At 44.2% G+C, this 25,319-nt stretch overlaps 1 protein-coding gene across 2 annotated transcripts; it reads right to left on the reverse strand.

Moving 5' to 3' along the window:
* Window positions 1-197: 197 nt before the first annotated feature.
* On the reverse strand, window positions 198-14,474 carry RBMX2 (RNA binding motif protein X-linked 2). Of its 2 annotated transcripts, XM_060086616.1 has the most exons (6): window positions 14,418-14,474; window positions 14,125-14,240; window positions 12,727-12,778; window positions 7,977-8,106; window positions 6,116-6,293; window positions 198-5,651 (listed from the first exon to the last, which is right to left on the reverse strand). In XM_060086616.1, the coding sequence occupies exons 1-6, from the start codon at window positions 14,420-14,422 to the stop codon at window positions 5,149-5,151; spliced, it is 984 nt and encodes a 327-aa protein (XP_059942599.1). In that variant the 5' UTR covers window positions 14,423-14,474; the 3' UTR covers window positions 198-5,148. The 2 variants fall into 2 exon arrangements, with proteins under 2 accessions (XP_059942599.1, XP_059942600.1); XM_060086617.1 differs by lacking the exons at window positions 14,125-14,240; window positions 14,418-14,474 and adding an exon at window positions 13,919-13,963.
* Between the last annotated feature and the right edge of the window lie 10,845 nt (window positions 14,475-25,319).

Raw genomic sequence — 25,319 nt, forward strand, 5'->3', positions numbered from 1 at the left:
ATCCCACTACTGGGCATATACCCTGAGAAAACCATAATTCAAAAATAATTCATAGGGCCTCCCTGGTGGCGCAGTGGTTAAGAGTCCGCCTGCCGATGCAGGGGATATGGGTTCGTGCCCCGGTCTGGGAGGATCCCATATGCCGCGGAGCGGCTGGGCCCGTGAGCCATGGCCGCTGGGCCTGCGCATCCGGAGCCTGTGCTCCGCAACGGGAGAGGCCACAACAGTGAGAGGCCCACATACCGCAAAAAGAAAAATAAATAAATAAATAAATAATTCATAATCCATAATTCACAATGTTCACTGCAGCTCTATTTACAATAGCCAGGACATGGAAGCATCCTAAGTGTCCATTAAGAGACGAATGGATAAAGGAGATGTGACATATATATACAATGGAATATTACTCAGCCATAAAAAGGAACAAAACTGAGTTATTTGTAGTGAGGTGGATGGACTTAGAGTCTGTCATACAGAGTGAAGTAAGTCAGAAAGAGAAAAACAAATACCATATGCTAACACATATATATGGAATCTAAAAAAAAATGGTCACGAAGAACCTAGGGGCAAGACGGGAATAAAGATGCAGACCTACTAGAGAATGGATTTGAGGATATGGGGAGGTGGAAGGGTAAGCTGGGACAAAGTGAGAGAGTGGCATGGACATATATACACTAGCAAATGTAAAATAGCTAGCTAGTGGGAAACAGCCACATAACACAGGGAGATCAGCTTGGTGCTTTGTGACCACCTAGAGGGGTGGGATAGGGAGGGTGGGAGGGAGGGAGATGCAAGAGGGAAGAGATATGGGGATGTATGTATATGTAAAATTGATTCATTTTGTTATAAAGCAGAAACTAACACACCATTGTAAAGCAATTATACTCCAATAAAGATGTTAAAAAATTTAAAAAAAAATTAAAAAAATAAAGACCTTCACCAAGAACAGGCACAGATGCTCAGGGCCCATGGTGGACTGCCTCTCCTGAAAGAAACATTCGCTCTGCAAAATGTTCTTACAACTGCACCTCATAGTCTTAAGAATTTTCCTACCCACCACTCCTTCATCCCCTCTGTCCTCCACTGGGGTTACACCTGCACCTAGTCCGACAGCTCTCCCCTGACTCCCTCCCCATTCTCCTTCACAGGCATTTACCCTAATATATCTCTCATGTGTTTAATCCCATCTTGGCACCTGCTTCTCAGAGAACCTAAACTATCACAAATGGTGCCCGTGGTGGTCCAAGAAAACAGGCTGTGTAAGATGGGGTCTAGGACTGCTTCAGTCACTGCCTGCTGGGAAAAATGGACACTGTCCTGAGGGGGTAGGGGGCATAGACAGTCCCAGGCATGGAGCACCCAACTGCTAAAGATTTCTCTGGATATGACCTGGGAAAACTCAAGAGAACAGACTTACAGATGTAGCGATTCAGACTTTTGAAAACAGGGGAGGCAGGAGCTGGGACAAAGTGAGAGAGTGGTAGTGTATATATGGACATATATACACTACCAAATGTAAAATAGATACCTAGTGTAAAGCAGTTGCATAGCACAGGGAGATCAGCTCGGTGCTTTGTGGCCAGCTAGAAGGGTGGGATAGGGAGGGTGGGAGCGAGGGATATGCAAGAGGGAAGAGATATGGGGATATATGATTCAGTTTGTTATGAAGCAGAAACTAACACACCATTGTAAAGCAATTATACTGCAATAAAAACGTTAAAAATAATAAAATAAAATAAACCCACCCCCCCCAAAAAAAGAAAATAGGGTAGGAATAAGGCCTACAGAAACAGTGGAAATGGCTGGACAGTGTTAAGTTGTACTGATGCCCTGCAGCAGGGTAGTGAGAAATGGATGAGAGTTAATAAGTAGCTAAAGGCCAAGTGTGAGAGCCAGAGGGCCTCTGTGGAGCTTCCAAAAAGGTCCTTAGTTCCTGCAGTGGAGGAGTGGACACAGCAGAGCAACCAAGAGGTCATAAGAGTTGCAGAACTCCAGGGAGATTAAATACTCAATATTTAACATGTGGCAGGTCTGCTTTGCTGCAGTCAGGGCCACATGACTTCATGTGCTTGGAAACCCTGAGGCCCTGAAACATGGGGTAGGAACATCTGGCCAGACATCCCTGAAAGTGTTGGCTCTGCAGACACCCCCATCCAGCCCTCAGTTTGCAGAGGGAGCCACTCTTCCCAAATAAGAGCTAGCGTACCCCATGCTGGAAGATGCTACAGCGGCTGCTCCCCACACCGGGCAATCGGTCCCACCCCCTCCCCCAAGGAGCTGTGTCCAGCCTCTCTCCTGGCTACCAAACTGATAACTAGGATTAAATTCCAGCTTTACCTGGCTGGGGAAGTACCGGGCCTAATAAAGGAGAAAGTATACACCAAAAAGCTGCAAGAATTAACTGGCAGGTACTGACAGGAACCAAGGAAACACTGGGTTTGCCTTTCAAGGGTGCTGTATAAAGAGGGCCAGAAAAGCAAGAATTTAGACTTGGGAGCACTTTCTCAGTATACAGGATTTAACCCCCTCCCTGGCAAGGACTGCTGGGGGTGAGCAGTCTCTACTAAGGTGGCTCTTAGAGGACTGGCGAAAGTGCTGGCCACCACTAAGTAAAGGAGAAACACCTGAGCTGTCCTGGCAAGGGACCAAGGAAGGAATGAAAAGGCCGAGGGGAGTAGGTATGCTGGAGTGAAGAGATTACATGAGGTCAAAAACCTCACCAGAGGGTAGTGTTCCACAGGGGGGCCCAGAAGACATCCCATTCACCGAGGCCATCAGGAACACACTGGTGAAAGGGGCACCAGCATCACTAGGTTCAGAGGTGGCCTCCTCTGCAGGCCAGGGATGGCAGTAAGAGACCATCACAGAGCTGCAGCCCCAGAGTAAGACACCCAGGTAGAGGAGCTTATCCACCAGAAGCCAGGAGGCCACAAATACCAAAATGAACCACACGGTCTGAAGGGCAGCCAAGGGGGCTTTACCCAAAGGGACTTGTGGAGATGGCACGAATGGACCATGGTGTTCCTAGAAGCAATACCGAGAGCCAACAAGGGTATCACTCAAGATCTACAAGCTGAAAAAGACAAGAGTGGAGAAACAGGGGGTTGAGGGAGGGTCCTCAGGCAAAGTGTGAAGATTTCTGCATCACATGTTAACACCCATCAGAAAACATCATAGAAGAGGCACTGAACCACCAAGCAGATACAATGACTCAGCCAGGTGCAGGGGCCTTCCTCAGTTACCACACAATTGGCATGATGGACACATAAGAAGAGTGGCCACAATGGCTGATGGAGGCCCAACAGCAAGGATTCCTGCTTACCAAGGCTCATCTAGCAGGACTCCTCTGACAGGTGTCTTTGTCTCAAGGGCTCACCACTGGTCTTGCTGAAATATTCTTAGAACTCCACAGTGGTGTAAGACTTTTCCTACGCAACTTCCTTCCTTCCTTCCTTCCTTCCCTTTCTTCTCCAAGAAGTTAGACCTACATCATTGTCTGACAGCTTTCCCAGACTCCTCCAGTTCCCTCTCCTTTTTCCTTCATGGGCATCCCAACCCCCAGATTTCTTGCACATCTAATCTAGGACCCGTACTAACACACCACGTAATCTAACTTAGTGCATTCACTATTAAAGCTCTAGTCCTCTGTTTTACAGGGTCACAAATTCCACTTTAATAATTCAGCAGGGGTATTAAGGGCCTGTGAACTACTTACCAAACTCATAAGGGATTGACTGAGAAAAAAGAAAAAGAATCTCAAAATGAGAAAGAACTACCAAGCAGACCAGCTAGATACACAATGGAGCCAACAAAATGTGCCCATCTCATCAAGAGCAGCTACTCGAAAAGCAGACTAAGCCCAGAAGCAGTCTGGTATGTCTGGAACATGAAAAGGGAACTGGCTAGCCAAAAGGTGGAAACAACCCACATGTCCATCCACTCAGGAATGGGTAAACAAAATCTGGAATATCCATACAATGGGACATTATCCATAAAAAGGAATGAAGTACTGATACAATATGGATGAACCTCAAAAACATTATACTAAGTGAAAGGCACCGAACACAAAAGGCCACATGTTATATGATTCCACTTATATGAAATGTCCAGAATAGGTAAATCTACAGAAATGGAAAGCAGACTGGTGGTTGCCAGGGACAAGGAGGAAGAGGGAATGGGGAGTAGCTGCTTAATGGGTACAGGGTTTCATTTTGGGATAATGAAAGTGTTTTGGAAGTAGATAGGGTTGGTGGTTTTACAACACTGTGAATGCACCAAATGCCACTGAATGTTCCCTTTAAAATGGTTAATTTTATGTTAATTTCTTCTCAATAAAATAAAGTTGTAAGGAAAAGATGTGGAGACATATCAACCAAAACAAAAACAAAAACAAAAAAATCTAAAATTTCAAAAAGGCGGGGGGAGGGGAGGTAGGAAGGGAGCAGGCTGATGTTAAGAATCCTTACCACATTCACCGCAAGCTGTCTGAGCCTAGTGAAGCCACACTTCTCTACTCTATGGTTATACCTGCCAACTGGAAAGGTTACTGCAAGGGTTCTAAATATCTCACAAAGACTGGAATTCTAGAATTGCCTGGTATTTCCCCTTCCTGGCCATTTCATCATAAATTGGGGTCACAAATTCAAGGGCCATATTTATGAACCCAAATTTAGGATACATACTCTGGTTAAGTACCAAAAGTACCAAGTATACTCCCAGGGACAATGGATTTTGCTCAAAAATCCAGGACATTTAGCTGTTAAAAACTACAGCTCTCTCAATGATTCTAACACTCAAGGAAGTTAATAAAAGAACTCATCCTCAGATATTTTACGTATAGAAATAGTAAAAGCATAACTGAATTTCATTGCATTTTAAAAACACAGTTCAGGGGCTTCCCTGGTGGCGCAGTGGTTGAGAGTCCGCCTGGCAGGGGACATGGGTTCGTGCCCCGGTCCAGGAGGATCCCACATGCCACGGAGGGGCTGGGCCCGTGAGCCATGGCCGCTGAGCCTGCGCGTCCGGAGCCTGTGCTCCGCAACGGGAGAGGCCACAACAGTGAGAGGCCCATGTACAGAAAACAAACAAACAAAAAAAAAAACCACAATTCATTTCCAATTCTACCATGCAGTTGAACAGGCTGTGGCTTCAGTGATGCCTGTGGTCACTAGGATTAGAGGACTCCCGGTCCCAGGAGTGCCGGGCCCTTTTACGCCTGTGGGATTTATCTTGACTCCTACTTCTACTTCTGTGACTACGCCCCTCAGAGTGCCCACTGTGCCGGCTGCAATGTGCGTCTGAGCTTCGACCTCTGTCTCTATCTCTGTTCTTATCTTCTCTCTCTTCCCTCCTGCTTGATGACTTGTGTTCGTGCTTGGGCTTCTCCTTCCTCGGCTCCCTCTCTCGGTCCTCTGTTCCACCACGGCAGGTCATCCTGATCTCAGGGGAGCTGGGGTGGGGCTTCCATACCTCCCTGGACTCTGACTTCTGACCCCTCTCTGAGTTCTTCCCACTGTGCTTTTTAGAGCCAGGGTCATCCTTTTCCTTTATCATCTTGCTTCTGGGTGATGAAGAGGAGGCTGGCTGCTCTGCCTGTACCTCCTGGTCAGTCTTCTCTTTTTCTTTCTTTCTTTTCTTTTTTTCCTTTCTGTCTGGAGGAAAAGAAGGGAAAAATAAGAAAAGGAAGATGGAAAAGATGGAGGACATGCAAAAGGAAAGCATCCTTGGCAGCAGCGTGAAGCAGTCACAGTCTCTACTTCCAGAAAAGTGCCTCCGAGAAGCCAAGCTGGATGTCTGTCATCCTTGATAAGTCGAGTTGCTGTATAAGGCAGCTCCCACTCTTAATTATCTCTTTAAAGACCCTACCTCCAAATACAGTCACATTCTGAGTTACTGGGTGGGGGGGGCGGTTAGGACTTCAACATATGTATTTTGGTGGACAGAATTCAGCCCATACCATTAGCCTTCTGCTGATACCTCTCCTTTCCCAATTAAAGTAAGCTTCCCCACACCTTCCCCCTTCACACTTAAGAACTGATTATCAACTCTCAGTGAATGCTAAGAAGAGCAAACACTAAGCCTACCCAGAATCTTCTCTTGGGCCTTAATGCTTTACCTTTTTTGTGTTTTCTGGTGGGTTTGCCATCTTCAGAGCCCTCAGATGAACTCAGTGAGGGAGTGTGAGCCCCGCAGCCCCTCTCCTGCAGCTCTTTGGTCACCTCATCCATTTCTTCTGAGTCCTTAGGAGCCCGATAGTTAGACACATGATCCACTCGGATAGTTCTTCCTTTGATCTAAGACAGACAGGCAGTGCTTCAGCAAAGACAGCCCTCCTATCTAACTATTTGAACCCAGCTGCAGAAATCCATGGTTTGAACCATACCCATTACCCTCCCGCTATTCTATTTCTCGGGAAATCTCGAAAGCAGACCTGCCCAACTGGTGTGTCACAGCACATATCCCTACACATTAATTCGCTCAGCCCTTGGGGCAGCCAGGTGGGGCCTGGGGCAGCTGGAGCCCCCAGGGCAGTTGTACTAGGCAGCCTCATCAGTTTACCCCAGAGTGCCATACTAATATCTTCATGTTCTACGTGTGTCATGAAGTGAAAAGAGCCTGGGAAGTACTGCCACAAAGCACAAGCAGCACGGAAAACTGTAAGAGTTCAGACGCACAATGAATTACCCTCAATCTGTAACACCCACAGTGAAACACACCATGAAAAAGCCTGGCAGCAAGAGGGAATTCCTGAAACTGAGCTCAATTGCTACAGCTGCTTTCTCGACACAGCAATTAGGACGAGGCCAAAGCAGACCAATAGTTGGGAGGGGGGAAGGAATCTAGAAAGGACTTTTTTTTTTCTTAAGCCCTCACACCTTGCTCTACCCCCACCATACTGGAACAACTGGCTCACACTGATACTATCGCTGCAAAGCACAACTCTCCAGGTGAACAACAAAAAACTGACCCCTTACTTAAAACAAAAACATTCAGGCAGATACAGACATTCTATAGACAAAGCCATCTGAAATTTGAAATGTCTGGCTTTTACTGTTCCATTCAAGAGCAAGTTTTTACTCTTACCTCTAAGCCTGAGCACTTTCTATCATCTATCCTATTCCCCATTTCAAAACATTTTTGAAAACCTTCCCTTTATGGTGACTCCCTTTGACTGCTGGCTCTCTTAAAAATCAAGCCTAGAACCTTTTCCCACCCTGTCCTATAATCTCCAGTTGTTCCACACTGGTGCAGTCAGTGACAAACTCTCCAAGTCAAGAGTTACCCCTCTGACCTGTGACAATGCTCGTTCAACGGCAGTGCTTTTCCCAAACAAGCAGAGGGACCACGTGGAGCACAGATAAGCCTGACTTGCCCCAGCCCCTTCTCTCAGTCAAACGTCTCACTTACAAGGGTGGAAGAGAGAGGGGAACAGAGGAGGGAAAACTTCAGAATGAGTTACTTTTATAGAATTTGTCATCAGATTTTAACTAGAGAATTTCCAGGGCCCAGTACTGCTAAGTCAGTGGAGACATATGACAGACATACATGGCTATGTCCTCAGCCATGAAACCATGATGGAGTCCCAAATTTCCTGACACAGGACAGCATGGAAGAGCAGCGTTTGCTAGTCTCTTTGTTCTCCAGTATACCAGAAATGAGAGTGGAGTGTGAGGAGGGAAAGGTGAGAAATGGAGGCCTGGTTGGGTGCCGGGTGAAGGGGAGTGGGGGGTCATGGTACCTATGCTCCTGAGGAGATGGTTTGCTAAGAGATGGGTAAAAGGAACAAGTGCTGGAAGAGTCATGAGCCAATGGAATTATTTCCTGGGATCATTTCCTGGTCAATATGTCCCCACACCTCTGCAACCCTCACAACACACCCAGCTGACCAGTACTGCCCTTGAGCCTGTGGCTATCAGGTGGGAAATGAAACTGAAGCCCTACATGAAGGAAAAGTTCTGCTTAGTAAGCATACTCACCTTGATCCCATTAAAATTGTCAACAGCCAGAATTGTGCTCCTCTGGTCTTCATAGCAGAGGAAACAGAATCCTTTGGATTTCCCAGTCTTCTTGTCCCGTACCAAATTAATGTTAACAATTTCGCCATATCTATTTATTTTATAAAAGAGTAAGACACTATTGTTTTAAAACGTAAAAACTTTCAGATTGGATAACAAAACAAAATTCAAATAATATAGTCTGTACGGGAGACACATCTAGAACAAGATGACAAAGAAAGGTTAAAAATAAAAAGTTAGGGCTTCCCTGGTGGTGCAGTGGTTGAGAGTCCGCCTGCCGATGCAGGGGACGCGGGTTCGTGCCCCGGTCCGGGAGGATCCCACATGCCGTGGAGTGGCTGGGCCCGTGAGCCATGGCCGCTGAGCCTGCGTATCCAGAGCCTGTGCTCCGCAACGGGAGAGGCCACAGCAGTGAGAGGCCCACGTAACGCCAAAAAAAAATAAAATTAAAAAATTAAAATAAAAAGTTAGACAAAGATATATCAAGAACACCCAATTAAGAAATGGGTGGTAGGGCTTCCCTGGTGGCACAGTGGTTGAGAGTACGCCTGCCAATGCAGGGGACACAGGTTCGTGCCCCGGTCCGGGAAGATCCCACATGCCACGGAGTGGCTAGGCCCGTGAGCCATGGCCGCTGAGCCTGCACGTCTGGAGCCTGTGCTCCGCAATGGGAGAGGCCACAACGGTGAGAGGCCCGCGTACCGCAAAAAAAAAAAAAAAGAAATGGGTGGTAGTATTAAAATCAAAGATGAATTCAAGGCCAACAAAAAAAAAACATTTACATGTGACTAAGAGGGCTCTTTTGCTCTGAAAAATGTCCTAATACATAACAAAAGTCATGAAATTTTATGCATAAATCAACAAATCAAAAATTATAATTAAAAATAGGATGAGCAAGTAAGAGTGAAAGTTATGAGAGATTTTAACACACCGCTTTGAGTTCATAACACATAAAATTGAGAAAAACAGGCCAGAGGAATTAATTAATATAAAATTATATAATATAAATACAAATAAACATATAACTAATAATATAACAATTATATTGTTAAAAATGTTAACATCAGACTAGTATATGTACAGATATATTTGATTGTACAGAAGGATGAGAATTTCTTCTCAAGAATCCATGAAACACATATTAAACTTGACTGTAGACTAGGTCTCAAAGTAAACCTCAATCATCTCTAAAAACAGCACAGACCATATTCTCCAACCACAATGTTAAACAGCTGGAAATAATATATTAAAACAAAAAATACCCTACCTAGAACTTGAAACCTATTCTCCAAGCTAACAAACTGGATGAAAGAGAAAGTAAAACAAAATAAAGAAAAGAAATCAATGGCAGACTATTTAGAAAATAACAAAAATGGGAATATATACCAAAATTTATGGGATGTGGCTAAAACCACGCTCAAGAAAATCTGTAGGTTGTACATCCCCTAAAAAGTCAATGTTACCATAACATAATTTAAACATATGAATAAATGAATGCATAAAAATTAAAAAATAATAATTTTGCATAGCAAAAAGATCACAATAAGCAAAGTCAAATGACAAACTAGGAGAAAACGTTTGCAATTTATATCACAGGTTAAGGACTAGAAAGCCATTTTTTTCTTTTAGCTATAAAAGACATTATAAGGACAACTGGTGGAGTTGAATAAAGTCTATAGATTAGATAATAATACTGCAACAGTGTTGATTTCCTGAATTTGATCACTATACTGAGGTTAAACAAGAGAATGTACTTGTATTTTGGGAAATACACATTGAAGAATTTAGGAGTAAATGTGCATCATGTCTGCAACTGACTCTCAAAAGGTTAAAAAAATATGTACAGGTGGTGAGAAATAATAACAAAGCATATGTGGTAAAATGCTAACATCTGGGGACTCTGAGTGAAGGGCGTACAGGTATACTTTATACTATTTTATAACTTGCCTGTTTTAAGCCAGAAATTATTTCAAAATAAAAAGTAAAAGAAAAAAAGAATACAGGAGCTGGCTTGAAGGGACTACTACAGACCAAACTGGGACAATTTGAGCATCAAGAAATAATAATAACGGCAATGTAGTATAACACATCAAACAAAAAAAAAAGTCCACAGCAATACAATACATGATAAAGTGTTACAACAATAAGTTAATACCCTTAACACATGAACGGCTCTTGTAAAATCAGTAAGAAAATGAGGAATACACTAATAGGGAAAAAAATAGGCAAATGATATTAATAGACAATTTACAAAGAAAAAGAAATAATAAAGGCCTGTAAATCTATGAAAGGATGTTCAACCTCCCTGATGATGAAATAAAGGCAAAGTAAAATAATACTGAGAGGCTGTATGGCAAATATTTTTTTAAATAACCATTACTGATTTGGATTCAGACAAATGAGCATTCAAGTGAGAGTGGAAATTGATACAACCTTTTCAGTGGAAATTGAAACAACCTTTTCAGAGTAATTTGGCAATGTTTATAAAACATCTTAAAAATACTACCATACTGATCCAGTAATTTCACTAAGGAAGCCATCAGGGATGCATACAAAGATGTATATATTACAATGTATATTGCAGTATAATTTATAACAGCAAAATGTTAGAAATAACACCCAACTCTGAAAAGAAGACAATAAAGAAAAACACCAAGATGTTAACAGCTTTTCCTTAAAGTACATTCTATTTTCTTCTTTATACTTTTTCTTTTTGCCAAATGTTCTTTTTTTTTATAACTATAAATTTTTTAACATCTTTATTGGAGGACAATTGCCCCACAATGGTGTGTTAGCCTCCACCCTACAACAAAGTGAATCAACTACACACACACACACACACACACACACACACACGTCCCCACATCTCCCCACTCCCGCATCTCCCTCCCTCCCACCCTCCCTATCCCACCCCTCTAGGTGGTCACAAAGCACCGAGCTGATCTCCCTGTGCTATGCGGCTACTTCCCACTAGCTAGCTATTTTACATTTGCTAGTGTATATATGTCCATGCCACTCTCTCACTTCGTCCCAGCTTACCCTTCCCCCTCCCCATATCCTTAAGTCCATTCTCTAGTAGGTCTGCGTCTTTATTCCCGTCTTGCCCCTAGGTTCTTCATGATCATTTTTTTTTAGATTCCATATATATGTGTTAGCATACAGTATTTGTTTTTCTCTTTCTGACTTACTTCACTCTGTATGACAGACTGTAGGTCCATCCACCTCACTGCAGATAACTCAATTTCGTTTCTTTCTACGGCTGAGTAATATTCCATTGTATATATGTGCCACATCTCCTTTATCCATTCATCTGTCGATGGACACTTAGGTTGCTTTCATGTCCTGGCTACTTTAAACAGAGCTGCAATGAACATTTTGGTACATGACTCTTTTTGAATTATGGTTTTCTCAGGGTATTGCCAAATGTTCTACAATGACTATACATTACTCTGATAACCAGAAAACAAAGTACTTTTTGAAAGCCACTGTTATCAGTCGCAAAGGCAATCTTCATGGAGAGCAACGTGTATAGCCAGAACAGAGAACTGGAATAAACACACACACTAGCTGTGTGAAATAAACACACTCAATGCAAATAAGACAAAAACAGCTCCCAGATGGAAGGCGGATCAGGTGGAGGTATCGGGTGGTAATTATAGGCTGTACCTGCTGTGAACTTCCCAATACCCAGGAGTTGGAGGAAGCAGCCTCTGTCCCTCTCAGGGCCCTCTACCATGGCCTTCTTCTTGCCCAATTTCTTTCCCATGGCCTTCTGCCCTATATGCTCCCCAACCATTCTGCCAGAACCTGCTGCCCCCTAAGTTGCCCAACCACTCAGCCAGGGCCCTCTGCCCACTGGATGGCCCAACCATGCCCTGCCACGGAAATGACTCTGCCAGGGTGTGCTAGCAGTGTTTGCTTGCCCAACCCCTTTTACCATGGTCCTCTGCCCCTGAGGGCTACACAGCCCAGGGGTCATGGCCCTCTGCTCCTGTGAGCTGCCAAGGCCCTCTGGCCCTATGGACTAACTACTCTATGTAGCTCTGGGGTTGTGCCCAACCCCTCTCCTACCAGCTGCCACTACTAGTGTGAGCTGCCAAGACCCTCTCCCACCCAGTGCTGCTGCTATCATCCCATAGCAGAATGAAGAATATAACATTCTCCTATACATTCTTATTCCTCAGCAGCCTGTGATTCTCAGCCTCCGGTTAAAGAGACTGGCTCTGCTCACTAACCTTACACTAATCTAGAAACAAAGCAAGCAAACTATTGACTAAACCTCTTGCTTTTTTCCCAGTTCCTCTGTGCTTTGCCCTAATCCTACAATGCCACACAGGTGTGGGCCCAGAAGGGCCCCATGATCATGAGTTACCACTAGTTTGTAGGAGCCCGAAGAGATGGGCCAACACAGTACCTTCCTGGGAGTTCCAGCCTGTTGCAGTGTAGGCATCAGTAAAAAAGTAATAAAAATAGACCAGAATCCCCAAGACAGCCTCCTAAATCATCCAACTTCTTGGATCTTGCACATTGGGAGAGTACCAGAACCATGTCCTGGGACTGATCTAAACTAGGGCAGAAGCTCCAGCCCTCCCCATGCAGGAAGGCCAGTCAGCCTAGAAATAAAATAAATGGTTTTTGTGATGCCATAAAATGTGTTATGGAAGCAAACTATTCTGATGACTGAGAAGGCAAAAAATGAAAGGGGACTTACTGTGAGAACACACAGATGATGTCCCCTTCCGTCAGCTCATAAGGAAGCCCTCCTAGAAGAAAAAAAAATCACATTTCAGTTCAGCAAACATTTACCAAGTGTCTACTATGTGCCATGCATGCATCAAGCCAGGCACTGGGGGTGCAAAGAAGAGTAAACAACAGGGCCTGCCCTCAAAGAACTCACAGTCTGATGCAATGACAGAAACACATAGAAGATGTAGCAGTAGTACAGAAAAAACAGTGATTAACTCTGAGTGGAAAGATCGGGGCCACCCCTAACCAAACTAATCCTCCTCACACCCAAAATCTTCTGGACAAAGCAGATAGTTTCCAGCACAAAACTTGGATTCCATAAACATATCTTGAACTCATGTGCTCTTTATCTACAAATTCAACAGCTAAGATCCAAAATCAGTTTAAATATGCAAATATTAACCCCAACTCACACAGACTAAGGATTATAAAGTCAATTGTTAAGCATTTCATAGGAAATAAATTCCCCTGCAAATGTTTCCTTCCTCATCAGTAGAATGGGGATATTAGTATTTACTTCACGGAATTGTTTTAAGAATTAAATAAAACAATGCTTATAAAGTGCTTAGCACAATGTCTGGTGTAATAACCTCTTTGAATAAACTGAAATTACTGGATGTGACACAAGTGAATACAGAGATGGTGATATGACCATGGATAGAAGGCAGGAGCTAATTAGATGAGGAAAATAAATTCTGAGGGAAGGGGAATAGGGCGGGAGGGAGTTGGCAATAATATGGGATAGGGGCTAAGACCATGAGTTCTAGAATCCCATAGTTCTGGCTGTTCCACTTAATAGCTATGTGGAAGGAAGTCCATTAACTTCTCTGCAACTCAGTTTCCTTAGCTGTATAAATGGGGGGACGGTGGGTGATAAAAATGGTCTCTGAGGACTTCCCTGGTGGCGCAGTGGTTGAGAGTCCGCCTGCCGATGCATGGGACACGGGTTCGTGCCCCGGTCCGGGAAGATCCCACATGCCGCGGAGCGGCTGGGCCCGTGAGCCATGACCGCTGAGCCTGCGCGTCCGGAGCCTGTGCTCCGCAACGGGAGAGGCCACAACAGTGAGAGGTCCGCGTACGGCAAAAAAAAAAAAAAAAAAATGGTCTCTGAGAAACCAAGTGGCACGATTCTTAGCATAGTGAATGACAAGCAATACCTATCATGAGCACTGACTTGGCAGAGAGAGAAAACTAGAAATGGGGGAGAAAAAAAGACATGGAAAACGGATTCACAGGCAGAGAGCGGAAGGAAATAAAAGTGAGTGATGAATGTCGGGAGGACTGAAGGGCGGGAACGCTGAAATGTTAGGGAGCAGGTCAGGAGAGAATGAGGAGCCCTACGAGAGAAAGATGTGGGCCTCACCCAAGAAGATCCAGGCGCTGTCCTTGTACTCGGAGTGCCAAGACACCTTCTCCGCTACCCCCAGCTGGACCTCACGCTCATTCAGCTCGTTGATCAGTTTAACTTTAGTTAAAGGGCTGCAGAGGGAGCGGAAAAGCGCACAAGTAAGCGCGGCCCGGCCTGAGGTAAAGGAGAGCAAAACTGGGGGACTAATTTTCTAGTTTCCCCGCCTCTCCCGTCCCTCAGCCCCGGTAGGCCACCTCCGGCTGCCCGTCCCCGACACCTCCCCTCAGAGGGAAGCTCTGGGGCCTTACTTCATCCCTGCAGGTTCACTCTCAGATGCTAGGAACCGACTTCACGCTCAGAACCTAGGAAGCGACTTCCGGGAGAAGCCGTTAGACGCATGCGCAGCCCCGGCGCCGCGCGCCCATTGGTCTCCGCGGAGCTTGCGCCGCCCCGGAAGAGCGCAGCCGCGCGCCCATGGGTCTCCGTGGAGCTTGCGCCGCGCCGGAAAAACGTAGGCGCGCGCCCATTGGTCTCCGCGGAGCTTGCGCCGCGCCGGAAGAGCGCAGCCGTGCTGCGGACGCGGCGCCTGCGCACTAGGTCGAGAAGCGGCTTTCCTGGTTTGGTGAACTCGTTCCTTCGGAGTTTTTCTCTGGTCCCTCCCTTCCTTCCTCTGTGAAATCGAGCAAGAGTGCGAGCCTGGTCTGTTACAGGACTCCTAGCTCTTGGACGACGCCTGGCATTGATTGGGTTAGCTATAAATGTTTGCTGAATTAAGACTGAAAAAGGTGCCTGATACGGCGACTTGAGTCCCAGCCTTCGCTCCCAGGGCTAATTCCCACTCCATCCTTCACTCTAGCCGATTACTCACACGCACACCCCCATCAAATCATCCCTGTTCAGGAGTGACGGCAGAAAAGTGAAGAAGATACGTGAGGGGGTAAATCTTCTTTGTCTCTCAAATCCCAATGTATAGGCAACTGACAAGTGTGCCTCCATAGGCTGAATTGAATACCCAGATTTGTGTGAAAGCTGCTACCCCTTTTCCATAGTCACTCTCCTACTCAAGCGGGAGGTAGAAATTCATATTGTTAAATTAATAGCTAACAGTTGAGCAGAAAATGCTAGATTGTGTGCTAATCAATTTACATGCATTGGCCCTCTATCCTTGTAACAACCCCGTGAAGTCTATAGATACAATTATGCTCCCCATTTTATAGAAGAAACTGAGGTTTAAAGGAGTTAAAGAGCTTGAAAGGTACTCTCTCTCTACCCATCAGGTCTGGCTGATTCATGAGTCCTTACTGAGCACCTGTATTTGTCCTGTACAGAAAGTCTGTAGACAGGATTGTAAGGTTGGGTTCTCTGCCTTCAAAGAGCTATAATATCATCGAGGGGACACGGTATATTTACTTGATAGATTTTACTCCAGAAATAATCAGGAACATGTAGAAGAGGTGGTGGCATATAATGTGTGAATAAACCATATTGAAGACTTGAATCCATCTTGCATATGTGGACATCAGTATCTGGTCTCAGATCATGCATGGTCTAAAAGTGAAATTCCAGAGCTGTGTAGTTCTCTGTGTAGGCCTAGCTCAGAGCCCCAGAAACTAGGCACTTCAAAAAAGTATTTTGGTGACGATGGCGATGATGACAACTGTACCCTCAGTGGTTCAAGATGTACCCAATGACTTGCCAAGAAGCAGAACAGAGGCTGCCCATAAATGACAGTTTCTCTTTATTCATTCTGTGGCTCTTCCCCTCCCCTACTCCAACCCAGCTATTCATTAACTTTGTAGAATTACCTTGGCAATGAAAACTAAACAGTGACAGATTGCATATGGGTTTTATCTGTTCCTAGAAACCTTAGGTTGCTTAGTTGTAGGGTTGAAGTAGTCACTGCAGAGTGGTAAACTAGCATGCAGTATTATCTGGCTGGATTCATCAGGCAACTGTGAAATGAGAGAATTGGAGCAATACCTGGGCCTCAGTCATCAGAGTTCAAAAGGAAGATGAAGCAAAAGAGGAGAACAAGATGAACGAAATAATAGCCACCTTGGATGGCAAACGCTGGTCCTCCTCTCAGACATTAAATTCAGAGGGTCCTCTGGACTCCCATCCCCTTTCCACTCAGACTTATGGAAATCTCTAGGCATATCTTACCTACCAATTCCTACCAATTGGAAGCACATCCATGGAGGTGTCCCAGGTAAACTGGGAAGATTTTTAGCTCTCCCAGCTTCTACTCCTTTCTCCACCAATAACATTCATTTAGCACCCATTGTATGCAGAGCTCATTTCTAGTTTCAGTGGGTAATACTAAGGAAACTGAAGGCAGTCCCCACATTCAAGGAAAAGCTGAACAATATGTCTAGCCAAATTCATCTCTCCACTTCCCACCACCACACCACATCCCAAAACAGCCTTCCCTCACATCAAAACGGTCTTCCCTCCTGGCTTCTCGATTTCAGGCGATGTTATCACCATTTTCCTGGTTGCCCAGGTTCAAAAACAGGGATGTCATGCTTCAGTCTTCCCTATTACTCACCCAAAAATATATATCCAGGGCTTCCCTGGTGGCGCAGTGGTTGAGAGCCTGCCTGCCGATGCAGGGGACACGGGTTCGTGCTCCGGTCCGGGAAGATCCCACATGCCGCGGAGCAACTGGGCCCATGAGCCATGGCCACTGAGCCTGCACGTCCGGAGCCTGTGCTCCACAACAGCAGAGGCCACAACAGTGAGAGGCCCACGTACCTCAAAAAAAAAATATATATATATATATATATACATATATATATATATATATATATATATATATATATATATATATATATATCCAATCACCAATTCCTAATAATTGTGGCACTGCAGTGTCTATAAAATACATTCCGTCTACTCTCAGTGGTGTTCCAAGTCATTGTCACATGGCTCCCAGCTCTTTCAGTACTCTTATAACTGCCCCAGCCCCTATTCTCCAGTCTTTTCTCCCACTGCGCCTCACCATGATGCCTCAACTTCAGCCAGGCTCCACTTCTATCCATTCCCTTAAAGGCCCCTTTCATTATCCAATCCAGATACCTCTTCTGAGAGAGCCCCATATCCCTGGGCCACTCGCCTCTCTCTAACTGAAACCTGCCCAAACTCCAAACTCTCATCAAGGCATCTCTCATGCAGGAAACCTTTCCTGACCTTGCCAGCCTACAGTGATGGCTCTCACTTCTGAACTCTGCAGCACTTCGCCACTCTTTTATGTTCTCCCCCCAGAAAGACTGTGAGATCCTAGAAGGTAAAGACTGCATCTTTAAGCTCTCAGCACCTCAAACCTCAAACACTTTCCTGCACACATAGCAAGCACACAATACACTTATTGGTTAATGAAACTGAAAACACAACTATGGTTACCTTTAGGGAAACAGATGAAGGTAGGGGGAAAGAGGCTTTTATTTTCCCCTTGTTCCTTTCTATACTGTTAGAATTTTCTTACCATTATCCAGCTATCTTACCTTTATCACACTTTTTTTTTTTTTTTCTTTTTGCGGTATGTGGGCCTCTCACTGTTGTGGCCTCTCCCGTTGCGGAGCACAGGCTCCGGATGCACAGGCCCAGCGGCCATGGCTCACGGGCCCAGCCGCTCCGCGGCATATGGGATCCTCCCAGACCGGGGCACGAACCCGTATCCCCTGCATCGGCAGGCGGACTCTTAACCACTGCGCCACCAGGGAGGCCCTATCACACTTTTTTATTGCCATGTTATCTTGGCAGAAAGAGTATGATCTTAATTTTCTTGCTTTTGTCTTTTATTCATTCATTCAACAAATATTTATTGAGCAACTATTATATGCTAGACACTGTTCTAAGTGCTGGGGTTATAACAGTAAACAAGGCAAGTGGAATTCCTGTCCTTACATTCTTGTTGGGGAAGAAGGAAAACAGACATAAATATACATTCGACGTTGATAACTGCTATGAAGGAAAAATAAAGCAGCATTAGGGGGCAGAGAGTGAGAGAGTATTGCTATTTTATAAAGGGTGTCAGTCAAAGAAGCCCCCCCCCCCGATAAAGTGACATGGAGGCGGAGATCTGCAAGAAGATGGGGAGCAAGCCATGGGTGTATCTGGGAGAAGACTGCTCTAGGTAGCAGGAACAGTATGTGCAAAGGTCCTGAGACAGGAGTGTGATTGAGAAACAACAAGGAGGCCAGAGTGACTGGAGAGGAGCAGGCAAAGGAAAGAATGACAGATTTTTGTTTATTTAACAAAATCCAATTAAATACCCACCATGTACCAGACATTGTTCTAGGTACTTTACATATATTAATTCATTTACTTCTGACGACAACCCTATGAAGGAGATACTGTAATCCCCATTTTGCCGATGAGGAAACTGAGGCACAGAGAGGTTAAGTCACTTACCCTAGGTCACACAATGGGAGAGCCAGGATAGTGTGGCTTCAAAGTCTGTACCCTTAGCCACTATGCACAGGATAAGTGGGGGTCAGGGGAGCAAATCAGGCATGGCCATGTTGGGTGGCAACTTTGGATTTTACTCAGTGTGAGGTGAGAAGCCACCGAAGGATTTCAGTCTGACTTACATTTTAGCAGGATCACTTTGGCCACAGATTGGAAGTGGCCAGGGGCGGGGAAGTGGGGGGGGATGCCTAAGGTAGAAGCAGGAAGACTAGTTAGGAAGCTCTGCAATAATTCAGGCAAAAGATGTTGGTGGTTTGTCTCAGAGTGACAGCAAAGGAGGTGGTATTCCATGCTGGTATCTTTTTTTCTTTCTTTCTTTTTTTTTTTTTTTTTTTTTTTTTTTTTTGCGGTACACGGGCCTCTCACTGTTGTGGCCTCTCCCGTTGTGGAGCACAGGCTCTAGACGCACAGGCTCAGCGGCCATGGCTCACGGGCCCAGCCGCTCTGTGGCATGTGGGATCTTCCTGGACTGGGACACGAATCCGTGTCCCCTGCATCGGCAGGCAGACTCTCAACCACTGTGCCACCAGGGAAGCCCCTGGTATCTTTTTAAGCTAAAAAAATATATTAAAAAAATAAATAAGAACACATCTAACACCAACATATAAAGTCATATCCTGTATTTGCGAGTGTTTAGGTGCTGGGCTAGATGCTGGGGATACTACAGTGAACAAGACCACAAGACACCAGCTCACAATGTTGCCAGACAGTTACATATGTGAATAAATATAACACAAAAGGATGAGTGTCATAATGAAGACATGAGTGAAATGCTATTGGAACTAGATAAGGAATCGGTTAATTCTGATTGCTTGGGGTCAGAGGGAGCTGGGGATGGAAAGCAGATTGTCGTGTAAAGATACAGAAAGGCAGGTAACAATTGAGCTGGACCTTGAAGGCAATCACCATGCAGGTGGAAGATAGGGGATGGGTGCCATGCAGAAAGAGCATTTCAAGCAGAGGAACCAGCAGAAGAAGAACCACCAAAGGCAAAAGCATCGAAGTGTGAAAAGTGTATGGTGTACTTACAATGCCAAGACATGGAAGCAACCTAAGTGTTCATCAACAGATGAATGGATAAAGAAGATGTGGTATATATATATATATATATATATATATATATATATATATATATATATATACACAATGGAATACTACTCAGCCATAAAAAGAATGAAATAATTCCAAGTGCAGCAACATGGATGGACCTAGAGATTATCATACTAAGAGATTATCATACTAAGATTATCATACTAAGGGAAGTCATCCAGAAAAAGAAAGACAAATATTATATATGTAAACAACAAGCACAGGGAACTATATTCAATATCTTGTAATAACCTATAATGGAAAAGAATCTGAAAGAGAATATATATATATGTATATCATTAACTTTGCTGTACACCTGAAACTAACACAACGTTGTAAATTAACTACACTTCAATTTTTAAAAAGTGTATGGTGTGACCAGGGGATGGAATGGGGGGCAGGACATCCTATGAAGATGGAAGAGTTCAGGCCATTTTTTGAAGGGCCTTGTAGATGAAGCCAAGAAAGTCAGATTCCATTCTTTTACATGTAGCTGTCCAGTTTTCTCAGCACCACTTATTGAAGAGGCTGTCTTTTCTACATTGTATATTCTTGCCTCCTTTATCAAAGATAAGGTGACCATATGTTCGTGGGTTTATCTCTGGGCTTTCCATTCTGTTCCATTGATCTATATTTCTGTTTCTGTGCCAGTACTATACTGTCTTTATTACTGTAGCTTTGTAGGATAGTCTGAAGTCAGAGAGCTTCATTCCTCCAGCTCCATTTTTCTTTCTCAAGATTGCTTTGGCTATTCGGGGTCTTTTGTGTTTCCATACAAATTGTGAAATGTTTTGTTCTAGTTCTGTGAAAAATGCTGTCCATCGACAGATGAATGGGTAAAGAAGATGTGGCACATATGTACAATGGAATATTACTCAGCCATAAAAAGAAACGAAACTGAGTCATTTGTAGCGAGGTGGATGGACCTAGAGACTGTCATACAGAGTGACGTAAGTCAGAAAGAGAAAAACAAATACCATACGCTAACACATATATGTGGAATCTAAAAAAAAAAGTGGTTCTGAAGAACCTAGGGGCAGAAGAGGAATTAAGATGCAGAGGACATAGAGAATGGACTTGAGGACACGGGGAGGGGGAAGGGTAAGCTGGGACAAAGTGAGAGAGTGGCATGGACATATATACACTACCAAATGTAAAATAGATAGCTAGTGGGAAGCAGCCACATAGCACAGGGAGATCAGCTCGGTGATTTGTGTCCACCTAAAGGGGCGAGATAGGGAGGGTGGGAGGGAGACACAAGAGAGGAGTTATGGGGTTATACGTATATGTATAGCTGATTCACTTTGTTATACAGCAGAAGCTAACACACCATTGTAAAGCAATTATACTCCAATAAAGATGTTAAAAAAAAGTCAGATTCCAGCCTGTAGGCAATGAGAGGTGATCATATGGCTCAGTCATTCAGTCATTCAGCCAACCAACAAGGCAGCTGCTTTTGTTGAGGACCTGCTATACACACATACTGCATTAGGTACTGAGAATACAAAGGTGAACATGCTCGGTCTCAAGGGAAAACACATATGTGGAGGGAAAAAAATACAATCCTGGTATTCTCCCTTAACCCTGGGAATGAAATGGTCAATTTTATTTTTGATCACCTTGGAACCACTATGGAGAATAGACTGAAGGTGCACAAGTTCTTATGTTGGGAGAGCAGTTGGCTGTGATGTGCAGGACCAAAGTCAACAGACTTCCGTGGTACCATATGTTGATTGAAGTAAATGTGGGTGGTGAGGAAACATCTAGGGATGACGCTTAGGTTTCTGGTTCAAGACTAGCTGGGTAGTGACATTCTGCTGAGGCAAGAAAGTCAGGGAGGAAGACTGGTTTTGGAGAAAGATTATGAATTCATTGGTAAACTGTTGAGTCAAAGTGCCTGAGAAGCCAAGAAAGGAGATGAGGAGGAGGATGACAGATGAAGATGAAGCAGCAGGAGAAAGTAGGATTCAAGAAGAGTGAAAGGTGATCAACATTGTCAGACACTACAGAAAAGGTCTCTTGGTAGAAGCACCTTTAATTTTTCAGTGTTTTCATCCACTTATTTCAATTGATCCAAAAACAATGTCACCATCAGGAAGGTGACTCAAGAGGACCCATAAATCTAAGCAGCATGCCATCCTGTACTTACCTGCTCCCACACTGGAGACTTAGGGGCAATGCTGCTTGATGGAAGCAAAACAGAAGCCGAAAACAATGGATGCAGGCCACACTTTTTAAAGAAAGCTGTTTAAATATATTTGTTTAAAAGATCTGGTCTTGATTTGTAGGTTTCCTGGAGGACTAAAGGGAATAAGAAATGATGTATTGTGTTAACAGAGGATCTTATCATCTCCTCCTGGGATATTAACTTGAATCCATGCGTGGGCTTCAGGGAGTCTATGAAGTCCCTGGATTTGTTTGTATGATCTGTATGGACATGAACATGTGCATTTTTTAGAGGGAGGTCCACAGCTTCCATCAGATTTTTAAAAGGTTCTATGATTCAAAAACAACAGCTAGGAGAGGGTATGAAGAAAAGGGACCCCTCCTACACTTTGGGTGGGGATGTAAATTGGTGCAGTCACTATGGAGAACAGTATGGAAGTTCCTTAAAAAGCTAAAAACAGAGTTACCATATGATCCTGCAATCCCACTCCTGGTCATGTACATCCGGAGAAAACCATAATTCAAAAAGATACATGCACCCCAATGTTCACTGCAGCACTGTTTACAATAGCCAAGACATGGAAGCAACCTAAATTTCCATCGACAGATGAATGGATAAAGAAGATGTGGTATATATATACAATGAAATACTACTCAACCATGCAAAAAGAATGAAATAATGCCGTTTGTAGCAACATGGATGGACCTAGAGATTATTACACTAAGTGAAGTAAGTCAGACAGAGAAAGACAAATATCATGTATCACTTATGTGTGGAATCTAAAAAATGATCCAAATGAACTTATTTACAAAACAGAAATAGACTCACAGACATAGAAAAAAAAGTTTACCTTTACCAAAGGGGATAGGTGGGTGGGAGATAAATTAGGAGTTTGGGATTAACATATACACACTGCTATATACAAAATAGGTAAACAACAAGGACCTACTGTATAGCACAGGGAACTGTACTCAATATTTTGTAATAACTTAGAAAAGAATCTGAAAAAGATTACATATGTGTATAAATACATGTATGTATGTATAACTGAATCACTGCGCTCTACAATTGAAACTAACACAACATTGTAAATCAACTATACTTCAGTTTTTAAAAAATACCACAATAACAGCTAAGGATAACTGCCTTAGATAAGCACCTTTGATTATCTGTGAATACCGTCATCCACAGATAATTGAGAGCAGTCTGCAAAGCTTAGCAAGAAGATGTTGCAGGAGAACTGGCATGAGTTTTGTGAGTCAGGTATTGGTGAACTGGAAACACAACTGCACCCCTATGGGCTCCCCGCCAGGCTCAGCACAACTGTTGGCCCCTGGCAATCTGATGCTTTAGGTAGAATCCCAAGTAACTGGACAGAGAATCCCGAACTCTTGAGGAGCAAGAGGCCAAGTTGCTTCCAGGGGTGAGTATGCCTTCTAGAAGACACACAACAGATGTCCTTTTACCACCCGGCTGTCATTTTCCCCTTCCTCCACTGCCCAGAGCAGCAGCTTTCCACACGTCAAGCACCACAAATTTCAGAAGCAACCAAGATTTCTGATAAGCTGACTTTGAAAGCAGAATCCAGTTCCAGAGAAGAAAGTGAGAGAGTAAAGAAGAAATTGCTGGGGGAGTAAATGGCTCTGATCCAAGAGGAGCCCCCTGTAATCACAAATCACATTTACTCTAAATCCATGATGTTAAATCCCCATTGGCATGCAGGCCTATGGAGTGTGTGTGCTGAACTGAACTGAATGGGACAATCATACCAGATGGGGTGAGGAACAGAGCTGGGCCAATCCAACTGGAGCTGAATGGAAAAGCATTTTTGAGAGATGACAGGAGCCTGCCTACTCAGGTCAATCTCCAACCCAATGACTAGTGCTCCACTCCCTATTCTCCAAAATGTTCCCTGCATGATCAGCTTTTACTGCCCTCATTTTCACTATTTGAGCCAGACTTTTTCTGGGGTGTTCTGTTGCTGAGCCATATCACAGAATGACATATCGAGACCAAGGGGAAGAAGCTAGTTAGCAGGAATGATCCAGAAACACTGATCCAGAGAGTAGGAGACAGTCTGCAGATTAGGGAAAGGAGTGGGTGGGCCACAGGGCAGAGAAGCCAGATCACTGAGACACATCATTGAAAAGACTAGATCAGATGGGCGATCAGAGAGACAAGCTGAGGGGCAAGCAAAGCCCTCAGAAAAGAAGCACAGGACGGGCCTGTCTTGGCTCAAGTCACAATGACATTGCATGTAGGCTGGCAGCATTCTTCTTGTATGTGGTGAGGGCTAGCATCCTTCATGAGGCTGGGCACAGGTTTTCAAAGCTTTCAGATGATGCCACACAGCTTTCACCCTTTCTCTGGTCAGCAATTTACATTTCTGTAATAACGTTACAATTCTGAAGAGACCAGCTGACAGAGTTACAAGAATGTAGACTCCGAGGCTTGGCAGACCTGGGTTCAAACCCCAGTTCTACCCCTTGCTAGCTGTGGAACCCTGAGCAGTTTAATTAGCTTCAATGAACTTCCATGTGCGTTGGTGATAATATCATCTCACGGGGATATTATGAGGAATAAATGAGATCACCCATGTAAAGTGTGTGTGATAAAATGTAGGTATTACTAATATTAACAATAATCTTCTCAGATTCCACATACCCCCAGGCATTGTTACAATCCCCCACCCCTCCTGCAACCCCCAAATCTTACCCCCAGATCTTCCTCAGGAAAGAGTTGGAAATGGCTGTCTGAGAATGTGTGTGTGTGCATTTCTGTATAGTCTGAAAAAGGCCTTTGCAAACTAGTGCCTGAGTTGGAATAGGAAGGGGGAGTTTTGAGGAGGTTTTTTCTTTTGAAATTACATGAATACATCCTCACTGTGAGAATATATAACAAGTAAGAAGTACTCAAAGTAAATCGTGATGGTCTCTCTTCACCCCCCATCAATCCCACTCCCCACCTCACAGTTATTCACTCACTGTTAACAATCTCCTCTCTATACATTTAGCTGAGGTTTGGGGTTTTATTTTCATAAGTGGGTTCAGACTCTACATATTGATGTGTGACTTGATTTATCAACCAACACCAAGTCTTGGAGGTCTCTCTGTGTCAGGACAAATAAACCCATCCCATTCTTTTCACACCACTGCATAATATTTCACAGTAATGGATGTACCCGTCTACTCATTCAGGAAGAGATATTAAAGTCCTGGGCAAGATGCAGCTAAACCATCACCGGCAGATGGCTGGTCTAGGTACCATGAGAAATCAGGTGTGACTTGTCTTGAATATCTTCCTAGAGCTCCTCTCCCACGAGTCTGGCTCCAAAGCCAGGCTCTGTTGAAGCCTGGCATCTCCTGCAGTCCCATTCCAGCTGAAACCTGTGGCCCTTTGTTCCATTCCCTCGGGGTGGATAAAGCGCCCTGTTGCATCCTTGGTGACAGCTCACTGTGACCAGCCTTTAATGCATTCATTATAG

Source organism: Mesoplodon densirostris, chromosome X, assembly GCF_025265405.1.
Source record: "Mesoplodon densirostris isolate mMesDen1 chromosome X, mMesDen1 primary haplotype, whole genome shotgun sequence".
NCBI classification, from domain to species: Eukaryota; Metazoa; Chordata; class Mammalia; order Artiodactyla; family Ziphiidae; genus Mesoplodon; species Mesoplodon densirostris.